We start from the raw sequence: 12,753 nt of genomic DNA, 5'->3' as shown, positions 1-12,753 counted from the left end.
GACAACTTCTGTTCTTCTTGTAAAAGGGAAAGAAATCTCTGAACCTACAGAAATTGCCAATGCCTTAGGTACTACGTTTGAAACGCTTTCAGCTGTTGCCACATATGAACCAGCATTTCAATTGCTAAAATCCCAGACAGAAAAATACAAACTAAATTTTAATACTGTCATCCTTCATTCTTATAATCTGCCTCTGACCATGAATTGCGTAATGCACTTGCACGATTGAAAAACAGTGCTCCAGGTCCCGACGGGATTTATTAAACCGTGATCTGTCATTTAAGTGAGGAATCATTAACTGTACTCTTACAACTGTTTAACAGAATTTTCTTAGAGGAGTATTACCCTGCTAGCTGGTACCATTCTTACGTGCTAGCCTTCTCGAAACCAGGGAAAGACCACACAGATCCCAAAAATTACCGTCCTATTTCTCTTACCAGTTGTCTTGGAAAAACATTGGAAAAAATAATTAACGCCAGACTGACATGGTTTTTAGAGACTCAAAACATTCTAAGCCCAAGTCAGTATGGTTTCTGGAGAAAAAGATGTACGCTTGATCTCATTATCAAGGCTGAAACAAATATCCGGAATGCGTTCCTGAGAAATGAACACCTAGTCATGGTGCAGAGGTTAAATTGTATCAAAGTTGTATTATAAAATTGTACCAAGTTGTATCAAAGGCTTTTTCGACAGAAAAAGCCTTTGATACGACTTGGCGATATGGGATTCTTCAGGACTTGCATAAATTTGGACTTCGGGGTCATCTCCAAAAATTTATTAAGAACTTTCTAGGCAATAGATCCTTTTAGGTCCGATTCCACTCTTCATTATCTCGAGCATATGTACAAGAAGAGGGAGTTCCCCAAGGATCAGTGTTGAGTGCCACATTCTTTGCCATTTGGATTGATTCTATTACCAAGTGCATACCTAACACAGTTGACGCATACTTGTATGCTGACGATCTTGCCATGTCGTGTCATTCTCAAAATATGAGACTTATTGAAAGACAACTACAAGGCACCATTAACAAAATAGTCTCTTGGGCCAAACACAACAGATATCGGCTTTCTAAACCAAAAATGACTGCTGTGCACTTCTGTCGCAAACATTCTTTTCCCATTTATGACTGCCTCTAGTCTCCACTGAACACTCTACGCTAGTTTTTTTGTAAATATTCTCCAATATTTTCAGCCATTCGGTCTTCAAAGTGGCAACCATTTCAGCTCTCTTTTTTGGACAGTCTCTCCTCACATATGCTCTGCAATCCAGTTGATACTATAGGTTATCTCTAGGATTGTTGTCAGGGCTCTGTGCTGACCAATCCATCACATTGTGAACAGTATGACATGCAGCATTGTCATGGTGATACAGGTATGTATCTTCCCCAACATGCTACTACAATATAGGCAAAGCATTATTGTCTAGACATCTAGATAGACCTCATGACAATGTTTTCCACTGGTCTGCTGTCGAAGAACAGTGGGTCTTACACCAAGTTAGATGGTGTCTGGCTTTAGTTGTGGTGATAGCAAACGCTTCTTGATTAGACTGGGGTTCGAGCCCGTGACCGCCAAATACGGAGGATGCGGAAAGGTCAGGGAACGACCACCTCATATCCCTGGAGCAATATGGCCTCAGTTGCTAATGCTCCTAAAAAAAACCAAATAACAAATAACAAGTTGTGGTGATTAGTAGCTTGTGGATTGTCCCAAAACTGTGGGAATCCATATCATGTAGTATCGTGTGCACTGTACTAGTGCTGACATGTCACAGTAATCTTACTGTGACATCAGCCTGCATTCCAAGTGGATAATTTTTTTATAGGACTCTTCTGTCATGTTCTGTTACCGTTAGAGATCTTCTGGGTTGTTTCATGACAGTTTCAGCACCAGTCCACTTCCATTTGCAGATCACATCACCAGTTGTTGCCCTAGGTATCTTCAGTGCCATTGAAATGTCACGTACATGTGTGGTACACTTGTCATTTCACACTGGAAGTCTACTAACCCCGTTTGTGCCATCTTGCATTACTTTTTTGTTTCCCAAGAAAACCAATGATGAGCAGTCAAAGAGGAATTAGAGTAACTGGCAATTCTGGGATCAACAATGCATATAGGCAATGTGATGTAGGGTCCAGCAGGGAAAGTAGCGGGGCTTTCCAGGCCATCAGCAAGCGAAATCCCTGTTTTGGAATTGGAACATGGAATGTACACTATGCTACAGATTGGAAAATTAGAGAATGTTAAAAGAGATGAAAAGAAATAAACCAGATGTCCTTGGACTGGCTGAAACCCTTTGGAAAGACGCAGGAGAATTCCTTAGAAGAGAATATAAAATAATACATTCAGAAAGTGAAAAAGGTCAGGGAGGCGTTGCAATTATTATGTCAAAACATTTTTCATCATACATGACAGATGTGGAAACAATCAGTAACAGAATTATAGCGACCCACCTTCCAGCAGCTTCAGTTGATATTGTAATATTACAAGTTTACATGCCTACATCAAATAGTGATGAAGACACAGTAGAAGAGATATACGAACAATTAGAAGAACTTCTGAGAAAAACAAAATCAAATGATAATATAATTATAATGGGAGACTGTAATGCAGTTGTGGTAGACAAAAGAGAAGGAAATATTGTTGGAGATTTCGGGCTAGAAATTTGAGGAGCAAGAAATTTGAGGGGACAACGACTAATTGATTTCTGTAGTCAAGAAAGTCTTGTAGTGGCGAACACTTGGTTTCGGGCACCACTACAATGTAGGTATAGGTGAAAAAATCCTGGAGATTCTCATAGATATCAGTTAGACTACATTCTAGTGAAACAAAGATACTGCACTCAGGTAAAAAAAGCCATGTCTTTTCCAGGAGCAGATGTGGACAGTGACCATTCAATGGTGAAAATGATAACAGAACTAAAGCTAAAGAAAATTAATGGAAAGAAAATACATAATAAATGGAACCTAGAAAAACTAAACATTGAAGAAATAAGAATACTGTTTCAGAATACTACAAACAGCTATAATGAGGTAAATATGGAAAGTAAGATAAACAATATTGACCAGATGTGGAATAACATTAAAGAAACTATAAACAAAGCAGCTCATAAATTTCTGGGAAATGGAAACAAGGCGGAAAGAAAACCATGGATAACAGAAGACATCCTTCAAATGATGAATCAAAGAAGAATCTTCAAAAATATGAAAACAAAAGAAGGAAAAAATAATTACTGTGCTCTCAGAAGGAAATTAATAGAGAATGCAGAAAAGCAAAAGATAAATGGTAGACAGAACAATGCCAAGAAATCGAAACCTTTGCAATATGGATGAACAGATAGGGCCTACAAGAAAATGTAATGGAATTCGCTCCAAAACAATCAGAAATGAAAAAGATAATGCCATTCTTGATGCAAAAGAACAACAAGAGACATGGAGAAAGTATATAGAGGATCTACAGGGTGTCTCAAAAATATTGGTACAAACGTTTAGAGGAGATAAGTAACATCTAAAGGAATGTGAATCGCATAGGAACCCATAACCGGAAACGTCACGGGAAAGTAGTAGCAGAGGCACAAGAAGCAGAAATGACACAAGACAGTAATTAGTGGCAAACATTTATTTGACATAATATTAACAATGGAATATAAGAAGGATGCATTTCTTGATGTTACAACAGATGCTCGAAGGTTCCACCATGAGACGCGATGCATGCGTGACACCGACGCAGCATGGATTGGCGGACACAGTCGAACACACCTGGAGTTTCTTTGACAGTAGCAGCAGCGCAGACGAGTCTCACCACGAGATCCATTTCCGTCTCCACAGGCGATTCATACACGATAGATTTGAGGGCCCCCCCCCCCATAGAAAGAAATCAAGACTCGATGAATCAGGTGAGCGTGGTGGCCAGGCAACAGGTCCACCACGGCCAATCCATTGACGCCCGAAACGCCTGTTCAAATGATCACGAACACCTTCCATAATGGGCAGGTGCCCCGTCATGTTGAAACCAAATGTTGCATCTCACATTTGCTGAAACATCGTCAAGTAACCCTGGTAGAACTTGTTCAAGAAAGATCCGATATTTAGCAGAGTTCGTGCGGAATGGTAACAGTTATGGGTCGACTAAGCAGTCACCAATCATACCTGCCCACACATCTATTGCGAAGCGATGTTGTGCCACATGGGGGCACACACACAGTGTGGGTTGTCATGAGCCACACATGAGCATTGTACTGATTGAATAAGCCTTCCCGAGTGAAATAAGCCTCATCCGTGAACAAAACAGGCTGGAAAATTCAAGTCTTGGAGAAACCACTGCACAAAAGCCACATGTGCAGGATGATCTTGGGAGAGCAGTAACTGAACCCTTTGGAGATGAAAGGAATGTAAGGAATCGTCATGCCAGACACGCTGTACACTGCAACGAGATACTCCTAAGGCAGAGGCAACAACACGTGTGCTGGTAGTAGGATTATTCTGGATGGCATTCAACACACTTTCTTCCATGGCGGGAGTTCGCATCGAACATGGTCTGCCCACACTACTCCTGTTACCTCTAAATGACCCATAATCGCACAAATTTTGATGCACATGCGCAAACAAACCGTGGTCCAGTACATGTCTGTCTGTCTGTCTGTCTGAGAAGCATTCTCCATAAATTCGTTGAGCGGCTTGTCCATTGCCCTCTGCTAATCCATACACTAGGTACATGTCTGCCAGCTCATAGTTCGTATATCAATGCATGCTCTTCATGTGGCTTCTACCGCGCTGTCTACTGACTTACGGTAACTTTTCTGGTTATGGGTTCCTATGTGATTCACATTCCTTTAGATGTTACCTACCTGCCCTAAACATTTGTACCAATATTTTTGAGACACCCTGTGTACATGGAACCATGTAGTTTCACTTGGAAATATGAGAAAGGAGAACAACAAAACCTAAAACAAGATCAAATATTAAAAGAAGAATTTGAGCTAGCTTTAAAGTTACTTCCTAACAACAAAGCTCCTGGTGTAGATAATATTACAGCAGAATTAATAAAGAACAGTGGAGTCAGGTCAAGAAATCGCTATTTGGATTGATTTTGAAAACATATCGTGAAGGAAAATGGCCAGAAGAACATTTTACAACCGTCATAGTACCAGTACCAAAAAAAAAATCTGCACCAACCAAATGCAAAGACTACAGAACCATCAGCCTCATGTCACATGCATCAAAAATTCTCTTAAAAATCATAAAATTATGAATAGAATCCTACATCAAACACTTTTTGGAGGATACACAATGTGGGTTCAGAAAGAACTTATCTACAAAAGAATCAATAGGAACTTTTAAGATTCTTAGGCGAAAGAATGATAAACAATGGCAAATATGTGTGCTTTGACTATGCAAAAGCATTTGACATGGTAATTTGGAATGAGCTTTTTCCTCTACTAGAAAACATGGGATGTCCACAAAGATTAATTAGGCTAATATTTGACTTGTATAAAAGACAAGAGGCCATCATCAGGTTAAACGGAGAATTGACAGATACAGCAAAAATAGTGAGAGGAGTAAGGCAAGGATGCCTGCTTTCCCCAGGTTTATTTAATATACAGTAAACCCGCGGGGTTACGTTCCTGAGAAATTCCGCGAATACCGAAAACGCAAATACTGCGTTATGGCTCCCATAGTAATAAAGGGGTTCCGTTCCAAAGTATGAAATATATAAGAAAAACTAGTTTAAAATTTTGTCTATGTATATATTATATGTACCTTCATAATATGACTATGTACATAGTGAAATGCAAGCATGTGGCATCGAAATGAAAATAAGAAACAATTTAATATTAAATGTAATATTTATTAGAAATTTCAAACAAATCTTTCAATCCAGCGCCTTTGCTAGCTAAAAAACTTATCCCGCCAGTGCTATCACCAGTTTCACTAAAGTGTTGATAAAGGGGTTTTGCCTTTTCACGAATGATGAGTGAACTTAACGAAATTTTATTTTGAGTTCGGTCTTCTATCCACAGATTTAAAGCTTTTTTTTTAAATTTAACATCACGAGTTACAGAGCAAATTTTTGAAGCAATTAGCGCGTTTTCACAGACACTACGGCGGATTTTTTCTTCCGATTTCTTGATTGATCGTACCGTTGACTCATTGATTTTATATTTTGCCACTGACGAGACACTTTCACCATTAGAAATTTTATCTATAATAACTCAATTTTATTCGCTAATGTCATCACCTTCTTTGATCTTTTCGCATTTCCCTTGTTATTCGTAGCCATATTTTTGTACGGGTTAGAAAGAACCTCTCCACAATAAAGTCACTTTCTTCCATTAACACTCGAAAAAGTCTGTTTTACACTGCAAAACGATAGATTTATCACTTTTGTAAGCATATCAATTTATAAATTGATAAATTTATTCAATTTATAGGCATATAAATTAAAAGCAAACGACGAAACCTTCCATGACAAGCGCATAACACATACTGAACAAGGATTAGCGAGAAACATCCACGCTCGCGATTTTGTCACCCCTCTCCCCCTACCCACTGAGCTCTGTTTTGACCGGGAAAGATAATTTTAGCCACGCCCATGTTTTTGTATGGCGAAAAATGTTCATGCCGCTTTAAAATTCACATTTTTTTTTTAGGTTTCATTTTATATTAAATCAGCGACCGCAAATAGCGGGGGTTTACTGTATTTGCAGAATTAATAGTGAAAGAAGCATTTGATGGTAAAAAGTTAGGTATAAAGATAGGCGGAAGAACACTTAGCACAATCAAGTTTGCAGATGATCAGGTAGCCCAAGAATGTTATCCAATATGCTAAAACAGTTAACTAAGAAAGTGAAGAAATATGGAATGAAGATTAACACTAATAAAACAAAGATTATGATGATAAGTAAAAAGCCAAAACAATTTCACATTGAAACTGATGAAGAAAAAATAGAACAGGTAACAAAATTCAAATATCTAGGACAGATTATAACACAAGATTCATTCTGCCATAGTAAAATCGGTTCAAGAATTGCGATAACAAAACAAGCATTAGAGGTAAAATCTCTTTACTAAGCCAAAGAAATATGTCACTAGACCTAAGAAAAAGAATTATGAAAACATACATTTGGTCAATTGCTTTGTATTCAGCAGAGACATGGACATTAAACAAAACCAACTTGAAAAAACTAGAGGCTTTTGAGATGTGGTGCTGACGAAGAATGGGAAAGATTAGCTGGACAGAAAAAATGAGTAATAACATGGTTTTGCAACGTGTAGGAGAAGAAAGAAGAATCAGAAGACAGCAGCTACAATGGATCGGACACATCATGAGGCATAGAGGGATGTTACTGGATGTGCTGGAAGGAAAAAAATACCGGGAAAAAGAAAACAAGAAGACCAAGAAACACCATCATAAATACAATTCTGAAGGAAACTGGGCTTCGAAGCTGTACAGAAGTGAAACACCTAGCACAAGACCAGGAGAAATGGAGACAGCTCATCAAAGGGGCAAACCAGTCAATAGACTGATACACTGAAGAAGAAGGAAAGCATTCACAATCGTGCTGCTGTCTCCTCAAAAGCCTTAGCATATTTTCAGTTGTCTAGTACATGGTGTTTGGGTAGAATGTGGCCAGCTATCAATGGGGGATGGCCAGATTCAAGGGTTGCTCCAGAACGTTTTACAATGTTAAATAATACCATTAAAATCTACATTCTTTACTTACCCTAAATGCCTAAATGAACAACTTAAAAATGTGACATAATTTGTTTTTTTTTTTTTTTTTTTTTTTTTTTTTGTAGTTGTTGGCACATCGGCTTCTGTGGCCATAATGCACCTCCCAAGATTTTTGCAGTACTTTGATCCAAGCTCGAGGCGGGATTCAAACCCGCGACCTTTGGGTTGCCAGGCAGGCGTTTTACCCACCTGGCTAGCCCGGTCGGCAACATAATTTGTAAAATTTTAAAGTATTGTGAAAATACTGTTGGAATTACTCTGGCCATCAAGTTACAGATGATTAGAGTCAAACTTGCATTGAAAGGTGGTGGTAACTGTTGAGATAATTAGTAGAGTGCATACAGATAGCATGATTGTATGAATTCGAGTCTTTTACACTGTTAGAAACAGGGTTCCTGATAAATGTAAAAGTAAAAATTTTGGAGACGAAACCTACCGTAGTTCCCTAAGATATACAAATATGGTCCTCAGATTGGAATAGAAGAAATAATTTGAGTCAATTTACTCTACTAGATGTGAAAGGAACATCTGATGTGATACTGTAAATACATTGAGTAATGAGTAACTTGAGGAAACTTTGTATATGAGTTTATATTGTATGTATGTGCTGTTTTGTGCTTTCAGTTTTTTTTTTTTTTGAATTATTTTAGTCCATGGTTACAGAGTATTGTACTGGTGTGAGTCCACTGGTGCAAATTTTTTTTTAAAATTTTTTATTTATCTTTTTATTTTATTTTATTTTTTTGCTGGTGCCCAGGACTATGCACCTGGTTACAGGATTTTGCTGGTATCCACAGGATAGCACTACCTCCTGTGAATGCGGGATTTTGTGCATTGCACATTGACAGTATTCAGAACTGGGCAACCTCAATACGGAGTTAGTGTATCCACTACCTCCGTATTGGTTTTGCACTACCTCCAGTGGATGCAAAAAAATACAGGAAACAGGTCTGGCTCCACATGCCGAGGATGGGCACTGGGTAGCAGTTGTCCATGAGTGTGAATTGTTGCATCTCTCTGTACATTAAAAAAGTTTTCCTACTAGTGATATTTATTCAAGCCAATGGGAGAAGAGGACAAGGCAGTTACATCACTAGAAATGCAATTAATTATTGACAACTGCCTCCATGATATGATGTTCACCAACCTCGTGCACATACTTCCCTGTCTAACATTTTATGTTCCATTGTAATGTTTTTTTGTATTTTAATGAATATTGTATATTTGTAAATACAGTAATTTAGTATTTTGTAAGTATTTTGAATATCTGTATAGTTTGTAAATATTTTGAATATCTGTATAGTTTGTAAATATTTTAAATATATGTATAGTTTGTAAATATTTTAATGAAATATTTTAGTCCTGCTCTTTGGGATGCAACGATATTCCTCGTGCATTATGAAACCTGAAGCAAAAGGCCTTTTCCTAAGTGACCTATGTAAACGCAAGTAAATAATTACATTGTGATATTTATTCCACCTTGAGAATGCTGTGCACTACAAATGCACAGGTAAATAATTACATGGGTCATTTCTTGATTAGATATTGATTGTAGTGACATGGTGTTTTTTTTTCTGGTGACACTGGGGTTTCTCCTAACTCTGTTTTTACTCTGTGTAGAATACAATACTCTGCATAAGGCCAGGGTGTATGTTAGTGTGTATTTTTTGAAGTATTAGTGTGGGTTGTGTTATCCCTCTGGCCACTTAGCCTGGGGGCCTGTGGTGAGCCACTAACACCCCCAGTTTCCATCACCACCCAGGGAGGCAGGCCAGGACACATTTGGAGAGAAGAAAGCTCTGGCTGGGTGAATCCTGGTATAGCCTAGGCATCCAAGGAGAGCCCAAAAAAAAAAATAAAATAAATAAATAAATAAAAATATTTCAAAGGAGGTAATGGGGAAATATGAAGAGGGTGAGATAAAAAAAGCAGATAATGGGGGCAATAGTTGAGGCACTTACCTGATTTGAAAGGGGATACAGTAAGGGGACCCCTGGTATAGGATGCCCATCCTGGTACAGAGGGTGGGAGTTGGAAGCCACCACACAAAAGGGGATAGGAGCCACCCAGGGTGGGGAAGGGGATTGGGGGAAGGAGACTCAACCACTCCAGGTGGTAATCAATAAAAGAATGTAGGGAAGCGTGCTTTTTGCAGTTTCCCACAGTGACCTGGTGGCTACCCTAATGGCCAGTGTCAGCATCCCACACCATGCTAGCTAGGAAAAGCTACAGCATGGCGTAACTTTTCGCCATGGCGTAACAAGCGTATCCTACAGCTTGGATAACTATGAGGCCTCTGAAGGCCTGCATAGCCATCAGTCTGTCCAGTGAAGAGGCTAAGATACAACATGCAATTAATAATAACTTTTATTTACTCAACATTCACACAATTTTACTTTTTATAGTTTTTTCTTACACTTTCTATTTTCTTTTATATATTAGATTAGATATCAATGAGTGTGTTTCGGCAGGTGTGTCTTTTACATAGAAAAGATTTTGTCCTACCTCTACATATTACGTAGAAAAGTGGGGGGGGGGGGGTTGGCAGGCAAAGTAAGCAGGGGCAAAGCCCCCTAGTTAATATATTAAAAATAAGAAATTGAAGAATTATAGATGTTATACTTCAAGGTAGGTGCCACAGGTCAAGGGAGACTTAGGCTCAGAAAGTTTGAGAACTGCTGCTTTAGGGGAAATATCACTGAGATATAAACCACTACAATAAAATAAAACAAAAATAAACCAAAAATAGACTGATGCCCCATTATGCCCCATCTCAACAGAGGACCACAAGGCCAATAATGGTCAGGGAATTGCTGCATTTCGATCGCTAAACAAATCACTGCAAAGGAGAGTTGATTGAAAAATGGGATCGGGTGGCAGACTGATCTTTCGATCGACTCGCCTTTGTGGCGATTTGTTTAGCAATCGAAATGCAGCAGTTCCCTGACCATTATTGGCCTTGTGGTCCTCTGTTGAGATGGGGCGTTAATGGTCAGTCTATTTTTGGTTTATTTTTGTTTTATTTTATTGTAGTGGTTTACATCTCTGTTGGTGATATTTCACATAAATTTGGACCTGGTGCCCGTCAGAGGGGGTGCCGTTAAATTTCTATTTAATTGGCATTTGAAATTTAATGGATTATTATTTTATTATCTTTACATTTTGATGTTCTAAATTATCTTAGAGAGTTTCTGCTGCAATATTTTTACTCTTGTTACGCCTCTCTTCCCTCCCTGTTGGTTTGATCGTTAAGTTTAATTTTAATTTCGATTATTTTTGCTCTTCTGTCTTGCCATGCTGCTGGCATTATTTTTTTTTTTTTTATTCTAATTTATTTTTATGTATATATATGTACACTCCTAGTTGTATTTATAGATTGGTTTATATATTATTATAAAATTACCATATTTGTAATTGTAAATTTTTAATTTAGGGAACAGCAAGAAAAACTGAACATTTGGCTAGCTTTGATAAATTTTGAAAATACATATGGGACAGAGAAATCATTAACAGATGTATTTAGCAAAGCACTCCTTGAAAATGAGCCATTAAAAATATATAATCACTTAGCCAATATTTATATTAAATCAAATAAAATGAAGGTAAGGTTTTTTTTTTTTTTTTTAAGAAAGTGATCTGATACTTTTTCAACTTTGATTTACATATGAAAATTTTGGGCTTCTATAATTAAAAGTAATAATTAACATGTTAGTCAAGTATACAGTTAGATATTTTACTTTATTTTTTTGTCCTTTTGAGACTGGATGTATTATAACTTATGTGGATTGATTATAAGATCTCTTTAATTTAATGTTATAATAGAATGCAGTATTTTGATTTAATCGTCCTTCAGAGAAATTAAGTTGTTTTTTACCTGTGTACCACAAGCATTTTCCAAACATTTCATAAATTTTTTCCCCACAAAATTTGCACTTATCTTCATTTCGATATTTTGCTGCACTTTAAAATATTAATAAATATTTGATGTATCTATACTAAAAACAAATTTTCATTATCTAGTTGATATGAATTATTTTCTTTCTTGTCATGAAGACATGGGTCTTTTTGTACCAAAAGTAAATGAATGAACTAATTAAAGTTATATAGATTTGGCATTTTTCTCCCCACCAATTTATTTTGCATTCCACGTATTCCAGTATTCCTAAAAAATTAACACCGATTTAACTTTTCATCATTTTATAAACAAGTATTCAATTCTCTTTCATCTAATGCATTCAAATTTTGTGCTCTTTCCAAAAATAACAAAGATGAAATACTTCTCAATAATATATTTTTATTGAGAAAAACTTTGAACTCTAATACAGTGGTCACCAATTAGCAAACCACAGTCCGCATCCGAACTGCAAAAAAAAAATTTTTTTGCAGACTGCAAGGTAAATGAACCTGAATCATTCATTTAAATATACAGTCAGACTTTTTTATAGCAAACTGCCATTACTTTTTATAGTTTAACGAACCTCGTTATAGCATATTTTTCTATTTAGCGAATCTTTTTGAATTTCCGTTGGGAATTACATTTAAAATAGTTTCTGTAGAACAAAGAAAATTTCCATACAATAAATGCATTATGAGAGAGGTAACTGGGTATGCACTGTTCACACTGGCTGTAGGCAATCAGAAAGCAAGGATTAAGAGTTAAAGGGATTACCATTCTACAATTTAGTGTACTACCTGTATCTATAGTAATTACATAAATAAATACAAATATCACCTAACATTTATTAATTTTATCTTAATTTCAAGAATGCGGACCGCGATAAGATATTTTTTTCTAATGCAAGCCCCAACGAAAACTAATTGGTTTTGATATATTCTAGTGATCATCAAGATAATATTCTAGTGATTGTTTATCATTAATTGAATCACATTCCCATCTGAAACAATTTGTATAGTAGTTATGAATGTAAAAGAATAAGAGAAATTTACCTCAATATGATATGTAGAACACTTCCGTATGATACTCTCCAGAAATTAAAACGAAAACAATTAAAAAATCGAA

General features: G+C 36.9%; 1 protein-coding gene across 1 annotated transcript in view; it reads left to right on the top strand.

Moving 5' to 3' along the window:
- Positions 1 to 12,753, top strand: part of Rrp5 (Ribosomal RNA Processing 5) — a 615,569-nt gene that overhangs the window by 553,812 nt on the left and 49,004 nt on the right. The window contains exon 34 of the mRNA XM_090384558.1: positions 11,167 to 11,335. Coding sequence (XP_090240684.1) covers positions 11,167 to 11,335 — 169 coding nt within the window. The remainder of the gene's footprint in view (positions 1 to 11,166; positions 11,336 to 12,753) is intronic.

This window comes from Mastigoproctus giganteus, chromosome 11 (assembly GCF_048544385.1).
Source record: "Mastigoproctus giganteus isolate SK-2022 chromosome 11, ASM4854438v1, whole genome shotgun sequence".
Classification (NCBI taxonomy): domain Eukaryota; kingdom Metazoa; phylum Arthropoda; class Arachnida; order Uropygi; family Thelyphonidae; genus Mastigoproctus; species Mastigoproctus giganteus.
The sequence above is the reverse complement of the archived record's forward strand: the minus strand, read 5'-3'. Positions and strand labels throughout refer to the sequence as shown.